The sequence below is a fragment of the Lupinus angustifolius genome, chromosome LG16 (assembly GCF_001865875.1).
Source record: "Lupinus angustifolius cultivar Tanjil chromosome LG16, LupAngTanjil_v1.0, whole genome shotgun sequence".
Taxonomy (NCBI): Eukaryota; Viridiplantae; Streptophyta; class Magnoliopsida; order Fabales; family Fabaceae; genus Lupinus; species Lupinus angustifolius.
The window spans coordinates 18222861-18241534 of NC_032024.1; the positions used below are offsets into that span (position 1 = coordinate 18222861).

The 18674-nt window shown below is 32.6% G+C and overlaps 2 protein-coding genes across 2 annotated transcripts; one reads left to right on the plus strand and one right to left on the minus strand.

The window, feature by feature from the left end:
* Positions 368-3957, minus strand: LOC109329397 (ER membrane protein complex subunit 2-like). Its single transcript, XM_019563062.1, has 7 exons — positions 3734-3957; positions 2527-2591; positions 1719-1767; positions 925-1019; positions 705-790; positions 544-603; positions 368-419 (listed from the first exon to the last, which is right to left on the minus strand). The coding sequence occupies exons 1-7, from the start codon at positions 3918-3920 to the stop codon at positions 368-370; spliced, it is 594 nt and encodes a 197-aa protein (XP_019418607.1). The 5' UTR covers positions 3921-3957.
* Positions 7340-16254, plus strand: LOC109329911 (multisubstrate pseudouridine synthase 7). The gene is made up of 20 exons (XM_019563807.1): positions 7340-7491; positions 8033-8120; positions 8206-8403; positions 8957-9159; positions 10021-10093; positions 10713-10769; positions 10895-10974; positions 11060-11122; positions 11257-11344; positions 12407-12509; positions 12696-12799; positions 12982-13055; positions 13954-14018; positions 14159-14340; positions 14502-14569; positions 14684-14744; positions 14938-14975; positions 15095-15163; positions 15277-15598; positions 15989-16254. The coding sequence occupies exons 1-20, from the start codon at positions 7403-7405 to the stop codon at positions 16013-16015; spliced, it is 2052 nt and encodes a 683-aa protein (XP_019419352.1). The 5' UTR covers positions 7340-7402; the 3' UTR covers positions 16016-16254.

The window sequence follows — 18674 nt, forward strand, 5'->3', positions numbered from 1 at the left end:
ATTTCATGTTTTGGCTTTATATATAGTATAGATATAGCTCTTAGAGATCAACTGTTACAAGTGGTACATGTTTCATTCCCTTAAATAATCATCTCGGCAAAAATGATCGCTGGAGAGTTAGCCCCACGTACATGTGGATATTTGTTTACAGCACGAATATAATTATCTCTAATGCAAGGTAAGGATATATGTCGGAAACCAAAAAAAATATACCTCTCAGATTCAAATGCTTTTTTTTTTCTTTCCATTTTTTAAAGGGGGTGAATAATGAAACATAATATAATATAATGAGTTTAAACTTTAAAGACTTTAAACAAGAACCAAAGGACAAAAACATATACTCACAAATGGGTAAGGGAGTAATATTTCATTTCTGTTCGGTTTTTTTGTGCATTTTAGTGACCGAAGCTTGTTTGTACCTAACAGAAAGACAGATACTATTAGCTAAAAAAACGAAGGAGCTTCTAAATAAATGGCAACACAAATAAACACTGATAATAACTTTTTCAAAGAGAAAGAGAAGAAATAGAATAAAAATGTTACATTTGTAGGGAGATGTATATTTCGGCCAGTTCTCTCCATGCATCATGATCTGCCATGAATCTGTTTAAAATGAGAAAATAACTCAGGCATACATAAATGGAAAAAAAATTCCTTCATATCATCAATCTCGGAAGAAAATAAAACTTCAACAGCTGCCTCACATTTCCAGATATTTATTAAGGAATTCAATGGCCCCGGAAATGTTGCCTTGTGCCTTGGCCATAGCTACCCTCCTCTTATGGATGATCTGCACGACAACAGAACCAAAAAGAAAAGCCTAAAGCTTTAGGTATTCATTACTCAGGTAGCCCAACCAATTTAAGGGTAAAACTGAAAGAACTAGCATAACACTTTCTCCAGAATAAGGTTGAGTGAGTTTACTTGATCAAGAGGACTATCCTCCAAAAGGCTCGTATAAGCCTTCTCTGCTAATTCCCAGGAACCTTTTGCTTCAAGCAACATTACCTCCAGCCTGCCTGCAATTTTTTACACAAAGAATGAGCCACAATAGACCAATCTGTTTCTAGATGGAACAAGAACATGCATATGGATTAACAAACTTATTTGGGTAACTGAGTATGAATGTATTCGTATGCCACCCCTCTTGAAATAATGGAATGTAAGTTATCCAAGTTAGCCTCCCACAAATCTAAGATTTTAAAGAGAACCAGAATTGGGTATCAATAATCAGAGCACGGCATGCAATTACTCAAGTTATATGTTTGGAAAATTATCATTCATATAGATCTAGCAGTAAATGTGACGGGGCCAAGACAACATATGCCACCAGATCAATCACTACAATGACAAAATAAATTGTTTGCTAGACTGCCATCAACCTATGATCATATAGGAAGCACAGATACATTATTGGGCAACTAAAATGTATCATATGTCATTTATCCCAACAAATAAATTACGTGTCATATGTCTAGCACTCTAGCCACGGTAATGTTACCTATTCAGATATTGTATTTAAAACCAAGAACGGTAAAAGTAAGCAGTGAGTACTATCTGAGTTTACGTGGTTCGACATAACTTTGTTTCCTTTATGGTCAGATGGGGTCACATGTAGAGTCAGTCACACCAAGAGTTATGTCGGTTGTTGCTATTCATTTGACTAACTCAAATCTATAACAGGGAGAAACATATAAAATTAAGAAGTGTCAACTTACCAACTCTTTTACTCTCAGGGAATCTCTTCCGAAGAGCCTTTGTGCAGTCCTGATAAAGATATACATATAATGTCAACTTCAAGACAAAAGCCTTTAAGGTTCAGAAATTTTAAAATCAAACATGATCAAACTTCTTGCCTCAAACTTTTAACAAGAACGATATAATATGTTGTAAAAGTGTAAAACAATAATGGCATAGCCACATTAGGCAGTGCAATCAAAGATTATGCTCCATTAAAACAATAGGCATGAAGCAAGTTTAAATTCCTGGTAGAACTTGAACTGCCGTCTACCACATGCACCACTAGCATCTTCATAACAGGAGTGACAAGAAAGTAGAGGTAGAATGAAATAAGGAAATTGGGTTCAAACATTTCAAATTAGTAACAAGGAAAACTAGAATCGATGCACATAAGATTCCTGAATGAACACAACATTATTACAAAGGAATTCCATGCCAGCAAATATATCTCAAGTTCTCAACAAAAGGTGTTAGGATTTTACAATTTGTCTTATGCATTATGATACATGAAAGAAACTGATACAAAAATAATAAGGGCTGTTTGTTAATGCTCTTCAACAAAAAAAATGATTTCTTTGATTAAAAAGATAACTTCTCATGTTTACATGCTTTATCTGGTTGTGCCATTACTAAAAAGCAGAAAATGAAATTCAGCTCATACGAGGAGCTATATTTTTCGGGTAATTTGTAAAAAAGAAATTGGAGTATCTTATTGTCACTAGGTTTAAACTTTCAAAAAACGACAACAAACCAACTTTTAAAATGAAAACAAGAGATCGATAATACCTTGGCAACATCAAGACATTGGCAATCCATAGCTGCAACAGCAACTTGCTCATACAAAGTCCATTCTGCATTGAGAAACAAGCAATCATTAGCCACAAATTACATTCAATAAAAGTAGCCTTGTAGTTGCAACAACAAAAATCTGTCTAAAGTCTAAACTTCAATCCATCACTGGATACTAAAATTTGCAGCCGTACATATTATAACAACAAAAAACTTAAAATATCTATAATACATGCGGATTCCACATTACAATTTTTTTGTATGCCACAGACATAGGTGTAGAGGGTGTTCGGCGCAACGCTAAGGTTATTGCTTTAGTGACCATGAGGTCATAGGTTCAAATCCTGTAAACAATCTCTTCGCTTGTGAGGGTAATGTTGCGTACATCTACCATTTTCAGACTCCACTATGTGGGAACCTCGTGTACTTGGACATCCTTTTTCATGCCACAGACATTGGTCTGAGACTAACGCTATGACCGTAGTGGCATGTGAAGTCCTATCCAGAGTGACAACTCCAGGACTCGAACCCTTTGACATTATAGGTGAAGTTCACCTAGAGCGTCAAATACGATAAAAACGTTAATCAAGTTGATCGGTTTGAATTCTATTAGATTGCATTATTGGCGATTATTTTCAAGTACACTTGTGCTTGTTTGTTGAGCTTTGAGGTTGCCCTCTCTGAATAATGAAGCAGCCACCGTCGATCCTAACTTTTTTATTATAAAAATTAAATAATCATCTCGGTATATTTTTTGGTATAACCAAGACTATCCCTCGCCGTACGAGTAACGAACTAATCTCTTTCAGGGTGCATAACTGCCTCTATAACTTCTAAAAATCGAACATTTGACCTAGTACAATACCTACGGATCCAACGGGGTCTTACGCAACTACACAAACACCTTGCCGGTTCATCTAGATAGATTGATTACACTACCAGACTACCACAGTGTGTTTGGTTGAGATTAATACTTAGAAAGAAAAAAAACATTTTTTGGAGGTTCAAACAAACATAATTATGATGTTTAGCAAAAACATAAATCATAATTCTAACGCTGTTTTTAGGTGAAAATAAACATAATTTTGTACTTTCAGATTATTTAATAATCCAAACCAAACACATCAAGATTGATTACAACTAAATCAGATTCAAAATCCCAAAAACAATATTAATATAAGAACAAAAGTGATTAATAAAATACCATCGGGACCAAGAGTGGATCGAAATTTGGGATTATTCAAGATGGAGAGACCATGCTTAAGAACTTTATCGGAACGGCGAACTTTAAGGTTCCGAACAAGGGAAAGGTAATCCCACGCGCCGCCACCACCGTTATCGACTTGGTTTTCGAGATTGTTCAATTCAGTTTCTTCTGTTTTCGTTACCATGTTTCTTTCGCAGATCTAATTTCTAAACGATCCAAATTAATTAATTCATCATCTTATTCTATAACCACTACTATGTACACTTCGTGTCTGCCGGTGAATATTTTGTGATACTACATATTTAATTTTTATATATTATATTTTTTATGTGTTTATGATAATGTTTAATTTAAGGTGAGATATATGGTTAATTAATGTATTGGTGGTAGTTGCTTAGAATTATATAGTTTTTTGTAAAAATTAAATAATGTTAAGGGCAATATAGGAAATGAAAATTACCCCAAAGTTATTTCATGTTTTGGCTTTATATATAGTATAGATATAGCTCTTAGAGATCAACTGTTACAAGTGGTACATGTTTCATTCCCTTAAATAATCATCTCGGCAAAAATGATCGCTGGAGAGTTAGCCCCACGTACATGTGGATATTTGTTTACAGCACGAATATAATTATCTCTAATGCAAGGTAAGGATATATGTCGGAAACCAAAAAAAATATACCTCTCAGATTCAAATGCTTTTTTTTTTCTTTCCATTTTTTAAAGGGGGTGAATAATGAAACATAATATAATATAATGAGTTTAAACTTTAAAGACTTTAAACAAGAACCAAAGGACAAAAACATATACTCACAAATGGGTAAGGGAGTAATATTTCATTTCTGTTCGGTTTTTTTGTGCATTTTAGTGACCGAACCGAACACAAATGGTATATCGTTTGATTCTGTTTAATTAACTGCATATTTAACTATAAAAATCGAACTGAACTGTTCTTAAATTGTTTGGTTTGGTCTAATTTCACAGTCTTCCCAAAATTTGGTTGAAGAATTTAATCAACAATAAAACATCATTTCATAGTATCTATTTTATTTAATATGTGGTTCGGTACTAACGATTCCTAAATTTCTAAAACCATAAACCGAACCGAACATAAATGGTTCCTTAAAAAAATAATCAAACTGGACCGCGAAACTGAAACGTACCACATTTTGCGACTTGGTTTGATTCGGTTTCATCAGTTTTACGATTTAAATCGGAACAACTTATACTCCTACAAATAGGATCTTATCTCTCATACACTTTATGTGTCATGAGTTATAAATTGTGGCAAAAATACTTAATAATTGAAATTTTAATTTAAATATTTTTTTCATTTAATCACAACTTATTATTACACATAAAATGACACACATATGGAATAGGTTGGATTAAGGTTAACAATGTGTCATAGTTAACAATAAAAATAAGTTAAATGAAGTTTTGTCTTCAACATATCAAACCTATATATATACAAGTATAGGTTTGGGCTTATTTATGGGTTTAATTTTTAAAAACAAATTGTGTCTAGTATGTTTAAAAAATCTAATATGTTAGTCTAAAGACTTGTTATATACTATATGGTCTAGTTTTGAAATATTCATTGATGAAAATGTTTTTTCTATAATAGTTGTAGAAGTTGGAGGAGTGAAAATAAGACGAATAACTCGATCAAATAATCAATATGCATTCACCTTTTTCATTTTTGTCAAAGATACACTTAATTCAGATATGGTTGAAAGGTTCTTCAAATCAGAATGACTAACAACATCAATAATAAAATAGTGAAGTCGATATCCCAAGTTAATATTTTCATGCTCATTGAAATTTAAAGATAAATTTTTGCACACTAATACATATATTATCAATATTAAATATTTTATAAACATTATTGTGATCCAAATTAGTGCTCAGAGTTAAAATATTCATTGTTGTTACTGAACGTGCGATTCAACTCTTGCAACTACTTGTTAATTGTAATTAGAAATATGTTTACCCTATAATGATGCTCAAATATAATGTGATCATTTTGCTTAGACATTATGCATTTTAGGTTAATTAACTTGAAACTAATCATATAATTAATCGTTAGAAAAACAAACTATTAAATAATGTAAATGTGTCTATAAAAAACATTGTGTATGTAATAACAAAAATTCTCAATGTATTCACAATGTCAATAATTACGCCTCAATATAGAATAATGATACTAAAATATTAATTATAAGGTGAGGAAATAGGAATATAGCTATTAGCAAAAAAAACACACCCGTAAATTATTGTTGTAGTCTTTTCCTCTAGACTGTGTGCTATAGCTTAGATGGTGATGAATATTAAATAGGATAGTGAGATGTTGGCTCTATACTATGTCATTGCATTGAATATTGAATAGAATAACGGTGAAAAATGACAATGTGTGCCTATTTAATTCTCATGGGTAGTTAGGTTTATTTTAATTTTTATTTAATTTTACAAATAAATTCATGTAATTGGGGTTGAGGAATTTGACCCTCGCCCTACTTCTAGGGCTCCTAAGTCTTGGGTGACCTTTGAACTAAAGGGTGCCCCAAGCTCGTTTACATCATATTGTGTACTAACAACATTAGAAATCAGGTTTTAATTAAACACTAAAACTACGTCGAATGTAGGTTCAAATACACATTTTAATAATATATATTTTTGTAAATTTCAGGGGGCAATTGTCCTCACCTGCCCCTTCTATCTTTCGCCTCATATAGTAAATGATGTTTCGACTGTATCTATTTTTTTACACTAATATTTGATAGATATTATACTCATATCTAAAATACATAGGTAAACAAAAGATATATTTATTAATCGATTGTAAAACATATGTATGGTTAATCTAGAAATTTATTTACGATAACATTCATCCAATGATTTAAATATAAATGTTGGACGGTTAATTAAAGAGTAAATTACACTGACACCCCATGAGTTTTAATGAAATTACACAAACTACCCCTCACTTTTCTATACCTACACAAACATCCATAGTTTTTATACTTTCATTATACCAACCACCCCTGCATAAGAAAATAAGTGTAATCTTTTGAACAAAAAATGTGATAAATACAATTAAGTTAAACAAAATATGATATATTATGTAGACAAGTCTAAATAATATACAAATCAATGCATCTTTATTATTTTTTGTTACAAAATGCATCAACAATTCCAAAGAAATATTATTTAAATCGCTGTGATAATATAATGTAACGAACCAAAAATAATAAAGAAATATTGACTAATATATTATTTGGACTTATCTTCATAATATATCATGTTTTGTTTAATTTAATTGCATTTATAACATTTTTTGTTTAAAAAAAATTACACTTATTTCTTATTTCTTATTTCTTATACATGAGTGGTCAAAGTACAAAAAATTAGGAAAGATTTGTGTAGGTATAAAGAAGTGAGAGGTAGTTTGTATAATTTCACTAAAACTCAGAGGGTATAAATGTAATTTACTCTTGATTAAATGATAGTGTATAAAACTTTCAATTTGTCTATCTTAAATTCATGGGCCCTGAGGCCCAATCAGATGAGTTCATTTTCTTCTTCATTTCTTCTTCATTTCTTTGACTCTAAAACCCTACAAAGTTAGTATCAGAAACCGTAACCACCACCACCACTGCGACGGTTATGGCGATGAAAAGCATCGAAGAACCTGACGTAGGCATTTCCTGCTACATTTCTAACCTTCCTGGTTTCCGTGGAATTCTCAAGCAAAGGTTTCTCTTCCATTCTCATACCATTCTTTTTCATTCAAATTGAATAGCAATAGAACGCAACTTCACTTGCAATGTTGTATGAGACTAAATATTCGGCGGTGAATTGTCAACGAGAGAATAAGTTCAATGTAGTATAGATGATAATGTTGTATGATTTTGAATGTCTGGTTGATTGCATTAAAAATGAAATTGAAGGTGCACTTATTATAGAGATGGTAGAATCTCGACTTAGGTAGTTCTGGTATTCTCCGAGAAGAATTATAGAAGCTCCGGTGAAGAAAATAGATCAAATGGAAGGTAAATTGTTTGTCGATAGACATGACTTATGGTAGGATATTATGACTTTGTTCGGTCAATGTAAGCTACTAGTAGGAAAAGTATTGGTTGTTGTTGTTGCTTTTGTATCAAATAAGTCATTTTGTATTGTAGTCTTTTTCTAAATTTACTACTTGGATATGAATGAATATGTATACAAAGATAAACCGATCATGTATGAAGTTTAATATAAGTGAAGATGTGTTTTTGTTGGAATTTGATTCAGGTATTCTGATTTTATTGTCAATGAAGTAGATAGAGATGAACAAGTTGTTCATTTGACATCACTTGACCCTCCGGCAGAGGAACCAAAGGTATGATATAATCTAATGATTTGGGATCGTTAATAATTGGTTTGTTACTTTATTATTAGTATTTGAGTTTTTATGTCCTTTTCAGAGTGTCCAGGAAAATGGAACAAAGGCATCTGACTCGACAATTATAGATTATTCCTCTCAAATTGAATCGTTTAAGTCTCTTGCTGGGGATTCTGATGCTGCCCGTTTGGAAGAATTAATTAATCAAATTAATTCTGGTGGTGACGACAGTGTTCCTCCTATTGTTCTTTCTCCCGATTATGATAAATCACATCGCACGGTTAGTTTGAGTTTTTGGCTTTCTTGGGTGGGAAAGGATCCTCTCATGTAGCATAATGTTATGTTGAACAGAGATAGGCAAAAATTGTATCATGCATGAACTTACCTTGAATGGTTATACAGAGAAGAAATTATTTTCATCTCTGTAAGATAACCATCTCATGCTACTAAAAAACATGAGAAAATTCTGATCCTTGTTATTTGTTAGATTTGAGAGAATATCAAAAGAACCCGTATCAGTGAGTGCTTTGATATTGAGTCAATGTGGGGTGTCTCATTGCAATGGATTAATCTTTGCAACCAGAGATTGTATTGTTTTTAGATTAAGATACCGAGTATTAAACTACATCCTCTTGTTATGAACGTAATTTGTTGAAGTGTTTGGCCTTTTTATCAGTTCAGTCAGTATTCAGCCATTGTAATTTACTTTTAGAATTAGTTGCAATGAGAAAGATACTGGGTTCATTCTAGTATCATGGCAAGCATGATGGTTCCACTTTGTAGCTTTTCTGCCAATTCAAAACCATCAATTTATCCTTTTCCAAATCTGTCAGGCTATCCATAATTTCTTTAAGGAAAACTTGAAGTTCCTTGTCACAGACGTAGTCGATGGACCAGATGCTTCATCAAAATGCATCCGTGTAAGGTCCAAATCTGAGAAAGGCAGAAACTCCAAGAAACGCAAAGAAAGAGGTGGTAAGCCATTTGACAGCAGAGGATCGGAAGATTGGCCCGAAAATGTTGGCAAGTTCCTCAGGTGAAGTTGCGACTGCTTTTCATGTGGATTGATCTCATTTAATTTTTATGAATATGACTAAGAAGTGTTATGATAATATGATATGCAGTGAATTCATGCATATTTCCCTTTCCTTTTAACTAGTTTAGCTTATAGAGTTTGGTGATTTATAAGGGGATCGACAATATATAGAGGCCTTCAAGGAAGATGATTGGTGCAAAGGATCTATTTTATGAGCCAACTATCACTTAGGTCCTCCAAAGATACATGTGTCACCGCTTAGGTACTTGAATGAATTTTGTCACCAAACAAGTCATCAGCATGTTGAGGAACATTAAGTCGCCAATTAAATTCATAGAAGGATGTAACATTTAAAATTTTGAGGACTTATTTGGTAATAAACTTTCAAGAACTAACTTGGAGGACCTAAGTGGTAGTTAACTGGTGACATGCGTATCTTTGTGAATTGTCTAAACTCTAAACAAGATGGGTTAACTTGTGTAATTAGTACTTAAAACTTAAAAGACAGGCTGGTTCATTGTACTGTTTCTACACACGGAAGCCTATTGGGTATAGTTCTCAGACAAAACAAATTCCCAAAAAAATTCCTGGAGGGTTCTGGTGCTCTGATCTCAGTGCCACCCCCCGAGTTAGAAAAATGTTTTCCCCTGTTCTTCAGCAGAGAGGCTTGGAGTCCAAAAACTTGATTGCTGTCAACAAGACCATTTTGTTAATTAATTGTAGTATTATGCACAAGAAGTAGCCGCTAGTATGTAAACATGATAATGCTTACATTTTATGTTTTGTCATGACATTTCCCCCTTTTCTATTTTTATGTTCTGTTTTTTATCTGCTGAATCTTTCTATTGATGTGATTTCTAGGTTTAATCTATATAAGGAGAACAAAGATACACAGGAGGCATTGGGGGTGATTGGAAATATGCTTAGCGTCCAGGTATGTCTCTTTCATTGTTGGATATATTCTTTAGGGATTCTGATTAGCAGAAAAGTACTTTTTGTTTGCTGACAATATCATAATTCTTTTTTTTGGGGTCATTAATGGGCATTTAAGATGTGTAATAATTGAGTTCTATTTGTCAAAGTTTGAACTTAATAGGTCATCTGCTTATATGTTATGACTGTGTATAAATGTGTTATGCCTCTTTATGTACCATCTTTTCATTTCAATTTGGAAACTAAGGAAAGTGGTATTGTTTTTTTTTTTAAATTGCACGATTTTTTCTGTTCACAAACTTAGTATTTATGTTTATGATGTAAAATGTTATACCCTCAGTAAGATGCACACTTTTATGGTCAAGTACCCTAGTTTTTACATTTGTTGAGTACTTGCATTTTATTCCCTATCTATGTCTTTAGTGAACCCTTTAACTTATTTAATTGTGATGACCCAGGAGGAAAGCAGTTCTGTTTGTATAATGTCTTGCCTACTCCTCCTTGCATATCCACCCTCGAGAAAAATGCAATCTGCTCAGATTATTATTGACTACTAGAAAAGCTTGCTAACTGTTTTCCACTTTTCCCTTTTAACTGATTGATATTTACTTAACTGACAGCCTAGATCGTTTGGATTTGCGGGTACAAAGGACAAACGTGCTGTTACTACCCAAAGAGTACTGAATTTCTACATTTTTTATGTTCTTCATTTGCATTCATTTGCCTTTTTATCTTATATTTCTGTCCATTTAGATTTTAGAGTTGGAGATCTCATTTGGTTTAAATCTTTTTTTGTTTCTAGGTTACTGTTTATAAGAAGCAAGCAAGTAAGCTAGCTTCCCTTAACAAGAGGCTAATTGGTATTAAAGTAGGTGATTTCTGGTAAGGTGATTGAATTTTCAGTGCACATTGTTCCTAACTATGATTTCTTTGAGGAATGATCAAACTATAAATGCACTTTGTCTAGTTACGTTAATGAAGGACTTCTTCTTGGCCAGCTTTGGGGAAACCGGTTTACAATCACATTGCGGTGAGGGTGTTATCTTTGCATGAAATCCACTTTTGTTCTGTTAAACTATTATATCTTGCAGTTAAGATTATTTATAATTGTTGATATAACTGCAGCTTTATATTTGTACCCAGAGCACTGACATATTTTCTCAGAGGTATTGTTTCAGATACTGAAGATACCATAAAAGCATCTGCTGATGCCTTAGGAAAGCGTGGCTTCATTAACTACTTTGGCTTACAGGTACTTTCTAAGTCACCCTCTCCCAGAGCCTGTGTTGATTTCACCAATTATGACATATTGTTTCCTTTATGTTAAATATTTAATGAATCTTCCTGAACAACTGGGAAGGCATAATCTGTGATGCATGGGTCTGCCCTGTATACTACTCGCACCTAACATCATTAATCATTTCCTGTTGTTTGTTATTGTATTGTTATTTTTGTAAGGCCCAGCAAAAAATTTTGTTTCCTAGATATTTTGGGTGTATTAAAGTGTGACTGGAAGTCTCACGTTGGATAGGATGGGTGAGTAAAAGTGTATATAAGTCTCACTTGTTGTTGGCTCTTCACTCTTCACATTGCCCTGTAGCAATGTGACTCCCTTAGTGGTTAGAGCTCCACGGTTGTGTGTCCTGACATCGTTACAACCGCATCACACTACAATTGTGGTGTGGCACTAAATCACAATGATGCAGCCGCATTGCAATGCAACTGCATCAAATCCAAAAAAAATTAATCACAAGAAATTCCCATCACAACGCCTCAATCTGCATCGCAACAACCACAATGACCGCAACCACGAATGCAACTGCAATTTAAAACACTGTTTGAAACATACAATGTCTTGGAGTTTCATTTTCTCCAACATGTGTTGGCCCTGTGTATTTGTGATTGTAATGAGAGTATAATTATAGGGTATAAACTTATGTTATGCTGTACATTGATGGATGGCTTAAATATATAGCATTGTGTTAAAAATCATCTCTACTTTGTGGAACTCAAGTCTAAATTTCATGTCGGTAATGATTTCAGTGTGGTCTGGGGTTAGCTTTTGGAAAATACCTAAATGAATGCCAACTACATCTGCCCCATTTCTTAATGAGAAGTTTTTTCTAATAAATTCTTTTATGTCCAAAATCCAGTGATGTAAACTCTTCTATTATATATTGTCTCTTCCATGTTCTTGTAAAAACTGAATAGTTTCACAACGTAATAACATGGCGTTTTTGACTGTCTATTTAGGATATATTTTATTTTTCATTTTTGCTTAATTAATCAACGTTATTGTATTTAATGTCCTCAGCGTTTTGGAAGTGGCTCTGTGCCAACTCACCTTATTGGAGCTGCTTTACTCCGAGGGGAATGGGAAGTTGCTGTAGACTTAATCCTTGATCCAAGAGATGGAGATATCCTTTTCATTGTTTCTATAATATATAATGAATGACTTATCTTAATTGATTTATTGTGCACTTATCTTAATTGATTTATTGTGCACTAATCTTCTTTGATAAAAAATATATTGTATACTGATGATAGTTAACATTAACATATCTATTGATTCCTGCTGTTTTTCATAACTTTAATTTAAATACAAAGACCTGCAATAGCCAAGGCACGCAAGTACTATAAAGGTAGTGATGATGTTGAAGGGACACTTAAGCAGTTGCCTCGATTTTTGGTTGCAGAAAGGGCTGTGGTAAGCTTCAAATACAATTTTTTTTATGAATTTCTCTCGGTAGGACTATAGTGCCGTGTTGTGCTTCCTTAAACTCTATGCAAGAGTGAAATATTTTTTTGTTTACTTGCCATACTTATGACTTATCTGTGTTGCTACAAGTTATAACTTATAACCATTTTTTGTCAACCAATCTAATGCAGCTTCAAAGTTTGAAAAAGTCTCCTGGAAACTATCAGCAGGCGTTGAAATCTATTCCACGGACTTTGAGAATGATGTGAGTTATAACTATCTGAACATGTCAATATGTTATAGGTAGGAATTATTTGGCTAAAGTGGCATTACATTGTTGCTGGTATTTCAATTGCTTCATGCTTTAGGATGAACTTTATATTTCAAATGCTTCTTGCTTTGAGAATCCAAAATGGTTTCTTTCACATTATTTAACTTCTTTTTATATATTTTGTATTTATTATTTTATCTCTTTTCAATTTAAAGAAACACCTGAGTTTGAATTTCACATAATTTTATACGAATCTGGGATGCATCTTTGTTCAGAGTGTGCCTTTGTGTCTTTATAAACTAGCTTATTTTGCTTCCAAAAAAGCTTATAATCAAAATGTTCAAGAGAAGAATCTTAGCTGAAAAGCATTTTTTTAGCATAAGATAATCAAAGCAAAACATGCACAAAGGTTATTACCAGATTACATGCATGTTATGCTATGTCATCATCAATTTCCTTATTTACAATAGAAATGCCATAACAAGGCTGATAGTTTTGTTATATTTGAGGATGATATCTTTATAAGCATGATTGCCAATGTGAATTTTGTGCTGGGGTACACGGCCTGATGCAATTGCATGATGCAGCCGCATTACGCTGCAATGCAATTGCATCAGGCTGCATCAAATTCAAAGGCATTTTTTTAATCGCAAAATCTTCACATCACATCGGCCTCAATCTACATCGCAACAAACATCAAAGCTTTTATTTAAAAGAAAAGCATTTTTACGAAGCTTCAAACAGTATGGATTGGTTTTTTTCTCTCCAGATTATAGTCATAGATAAATATAATCATAACCTAATTTCTCTAGCTCTACCAAACACGCATCATGCTTTGAAAGATAACACGGACAATTTTCATTTTATACTCACATCACTGCTTATGTTTTAGGTATGTACATAGTTACCAAAGCTATTTGTGGAACCATGCAGCAAGTATGAGGGTGCAAAAATATGGTAAGTTGTGATCTGTAATGATTTTTTAATATACCCTGCTTTATCTGTCTCTTAATTTCTACTAGTGTATTTCTTGATAGTCCATACAATCCTTAGCATGCGTTATTGTCATTAAGTTGAATGTGATTCTCTGGTGACAGGAACTGAACAAGTTGTATTAGGAGACTTGGTGTATTCTAAAGAAATTCCTAATGGAAAAGTTATGGAGCTTGTTGAACCTGAATGTGTTGATGACTGCAGTGCAACGTATGATAATGATAATAATAATAATGAAGATGAAGTCTCTGGAGATATTCATGATGAAAAAAATAGCAATGTCAAGGTAGTCTTTTTATTTCGGCCCATCACTGTGGTCTTCTAATACTAAGCCGAAGTTGTAGCTCTAACACTATGTCTTCTTGTTGTGATTACAGCGTCTGTCTTCCAAGAATAATACATTATGTTACCTTATTCGAATTACTAATAGTTTTCTTTGTATGACAGGTTGTGACCTCTGAAGTTCTTAATTCAGGATGTTATACAATTGATGATGTCATCCTTCCTCTGCCCGGGTACGCTTTGTCTGATTAATGCTGCTTATACAATTCAGATCCTCTTAACCAGTATTCGTTTTCTCTCTCTTGATGGGTTGATACCCTGGCATTTCTGTATTGATGATCTTGCAGTTCACGAGTAATTTATCCAACAAATGACGTTGCCAAAGTTTATCATGATTTGGCAAATAAAGTACGTGTTACTTATCTTTCTCTTCTTCCTCTTTATATTACCAATGTCAGCTAATACTTTGTATTTCTATTTGGGTTGCTCGCCAAGACTTTTCGCACTCTGCCTTGTTTTGCAATCGTTTAACATTCATTCACTGTTCCACGAATAGTTATTCTTTCTCTAATTAGTCGACTTTTTTGTTTGTATTGCCCAGGATGGAATTAGTTTAACAGAAAGTGTGCATAATTTGAAGTATGTAATTACATTCTCAGCTCAAATCTCAATGGGTCCAATTGTTTATTCATTGTTTATCTTATTCTATTTTTTCCAGTTCTCTTATTTTCATACTCCGGTTTATCGCTACTTGTTAGGGAATTCTCAATAACTAGTATGACTGGAGGTTACAGGAAGGTTTTTCAGAAACCAATTAACTTTGAATGGTATGTACCCAACTAAACCCTCCACTCGATTGCATCGACAATCAATGTTTACCCAACTTTTTTTTAATCTAGTTCCCACATTGAATAATGTCCTTAATTGTCTGCAATTGCAGGGAATTACTTACATATACCGATTGTAATAAGCCATTGGCAGAAACAGATTTAGACAAAATTGGTAAGTCAGTGGATGCACCAAACGGGAAAAGCGAAGACGCCTCTGATAGCATGAAACAGTTAGAGAGCTCTGATGATGGTGCAAAGGTTGAACCTGATGGTACAGAGATTGCAGATGATGAAGGAACAGTACCGCAGGATGGATCTGTTTGCAACTCCAGCTCTCAAGATTCCCAAATCGCTTTGAAATTAAGTTTGACTCTTCCTGCTTCATGTTATGCAACAATGGCCATAAGAGAGCTGCTAAAGACTTCAACATCTGTAAGCAATCAATTTGAAAAGTCTTGCATCTTAACCTTTTAATATGTTCAAATTAAATAATCAGGTGAAGTATAATTACATAAATACCGGTAAGACATTATTAATTAATAATAAAACGTAGCCTAAGGCATGAAACTCGCACTTTGGTATCTGTCTAAGGAGAATAAATATATGCAATCTTATTTCCGCAAGTGTTGTTGTTTCAGTAATGTTCTTAAATAATGGATTTGTGAATATATAAAATGGAAGGAAGCTCGATTATGGCTCGGATATAACTGGATATTTTGTCGCTCCTAATCCGCTTATCCGCCCCATATATTTTCTTGCTCTCACTTAACTCTGCAGTTTTATGTTCATATAACTATCATTTTTCCTTGTATGCTGTTGCAGGTTGCATATCAGAAGACATTAAACTAGTAAGTAGTAAGCTCAGCCACCACCCATATAACAATGTTTTTCTGCAAAGAAAAAGTGATTTATAGAACATAGAGAATGCCAGAAAGGGAAATTTAACACTAGTCCATTTCTTCTGACAATTTAAGCTGAATGATTTTAAGTGCTTTTTGTATGAGGAGATTTCAATGTGTTGAATTTCAGTACCTTGGGCATGTTGGCCTCTTTTATTCTGGCAGTAACATTATAACTCTTGTTGTAAATTTTCATATGCAACCATACAATTCCTATGTTTTTGTGGGACACATAAAAGCAGTGTTGTACTGTTGTGATAACCGGACAGTCAGGCCGGTTTAACCACCGACTGAAATTGAAAACGGTTATGGTTTGTAGTCTTAACCGAGTAAGAGGTTGGACCGCTTTGAACCAAAGAAATTCCGGTCCAACCATGCGGTTCACTTAAAATTAAAAAAAAATAGAACACTACTCTATTATTTTGTTTTACTTCTACTCTATTATTTTGTTTTACTTCGATGAAATATGTTATTTTAATATAATTATATAAAATTTTGTATTTATATATAAATATATATTTATAGATAAAAATAATAAATTATATATGAAATTATCCGGTCCGACTAGATGATTTAACTGTTTAAACCAGTTAAACCTAATATGGGGGCCTCTTCCGGTGGGATGTCTGATTCGAGTTTCATAACATTGCATAAAAGTGATGTTACCATATTATAAAGTTAAGTTTAATATTAGATTCGTTAGTCTTAACTACTTCATATTTTACTATACAATTATTTTGAGCAAATAAATAAGATATGATTATGCCTCCATTCACCTCTTACAACAAACGGTCCTTGTTTATGTGGGATGCTTTTTGGATCTAGTACTTTTTATTTTGGACTTCAGTTTCTTTGGCATATACAACAGAAAGCATTTAGACAATTTTATTATATATATAGTGCATAAAGTGACCAAGAATGACTAAAATGTCAATGATTCGATTATTGAGAGCAATTTGTTGGGCAGAGTGATTATGTATTCTGAAAGATGAGGGAATACTCTTGGTAGTATCAAAATATAATGTATAAGAGAATAATGTATCTCCTCATACAAGTAGATAATTTATTTCTTCCAGCTAGTAAAAGTATGACATTTGTACTATTTTGTTTAGTTTTAGAAATATTTTTATTAAAAATGATGAAACATTTGACACATGTCATGATTTTACTAGCAAGATGAGATAACTTATCTTCTTATACCAGAAGATACTTTATTCCCAATGCATAATGTGATATCGTTCTTATACATAACTAATTAAACTAGTTGAACCTTAATCTAGATATTTTTGAGTTTTTTTTGTATAACCAAGAGTATGCTTTTATCTTATTGGTGAAGAATTAATCTCTTTCGGTATATGTGACTATCGCTATCAGGAATTGAACATTTGACCTTTGTTATTTTAGTTTGTCTAGAGATCTAATGAGACTTTACACTACTAAATTAAGGTCTCGCTGGTAGATCTTTTTTAACCTTAATAACATGTTCTTGAAATGAAGATGTACAAATAAATGTTAAGTAAAAGGTTACATATCTATAACAAAATGTTTTAATTGACATACTTAATTATAAGAAGGCTATATATTATAAATAAGGGTGGGATCCTCATCGTAGTCATCAATTTTATGAATATCTATTGGTTTAGATCTATTCACTAATTCAAACTATTGGATTTCCCTATAATTAATGACTAGAATAGGAAATAAGTTTAAAAAACTTACTCTTGAAGTAAATGAATCTCTCCCCTTTAAACATTTAGGATACCTAGATAGATTGGGATAACTAGAAACAAATAACCCAATCAAAATTTAAAAACACACTAAATCTAATTTATAAAATCCAAACTCATTTTACACACCTCAAACTCTAAGCACCAACTATTCCATGATTTCCATCGCAATCATAACTAATAGCAAAAATATTATGATTTATGATGTTGTTGAGTTAATTATTAATCAAGCTTTAAACCTACCACATTTTGATTTAAATGTTAGTGATGGAAGGTCACACTCACTTGAGTCATAGTCTAAAAGTTGTGCAGTCAAACCAACTATACATCTTACTTACTTCTTCCTTTACTTATACTAGCGTATCGATATATATTTCGTGTCTGCCGACCCGTTTTCCTATCATTTATAATATGTAGTTTGTATGTCATAAATGTCAAATATAATAGTTTGTTTAAGTATTTATAATTTGCAGTTGAATTTATTCTATTCGTGTAATGTTCAGTTTTTTTAAATAGAATATTCATGTTCTGATAAAAAAACAAATAGTTACAATGTAAGAAATAAGAAATAATTAACCAAATAACAGAACATACATTGGGTGGAGAGAGATATTAGGTTATATATAGTTTTTTTGGTAGAAATTAGAAAACGGTGAAAGTTAAATATGAAACCACAAATTACACCATAATGGTATGATTATTTTGGGTTTTCCCTTTATTATCTAATATAAATTTAATATCACATTTCACCTCACATTCCTATGGTTTACTATTACATATGATAAATATATATATATATATATTAATAATATCATAGTTTATTCACAATGTTACTTTATCATCTATCATTCACATTTAATAATAAGTTATAAGTAATACAAA

Coding starts and splice junctions, on each gene's coding strand:
- LOC109329397 (XM_019563062.1), bottom strand. CDS start 3,920: ATGGTAACGAAAACAGAAGAAACTGAATTGAACAATCTCGAAAACCAA. Junction 1,020..1,718: donor CCCTGAGAGTAAAAGAGTTG/GTAAGTTGACAC, acceptor AAAAAATTGCAG/GCAGGCTGGAGGTAATGTTG. Junction 791..924: donor AGGATAGTCCTCTTGATCAA/GTAAACTCACTC, acceptor GTTGTCGTGCAG/ATCATCCATAAGAGGAGGGT.
- LOC109329911 (XM_019563807.1), top strand. CDS start 7,403: ATGGCGATGAAAAGCATCGAAGAACCTGACGTAGGCATTTCCTGCTAC. Junction 12,510..12,695: donor CCTTGATCCAAGAGATGGAG/ATATCCTTTTCA, acceptor TAATTTAAATAC/AAAGACCTGCAATAGCCAAG. Junction 15,164..15,276: donor AAACCAATTAACTTTGAATG/GTATGTACCCAA, acceptor CTGCAATTGCAG/GGAATTACTTACATATACCG.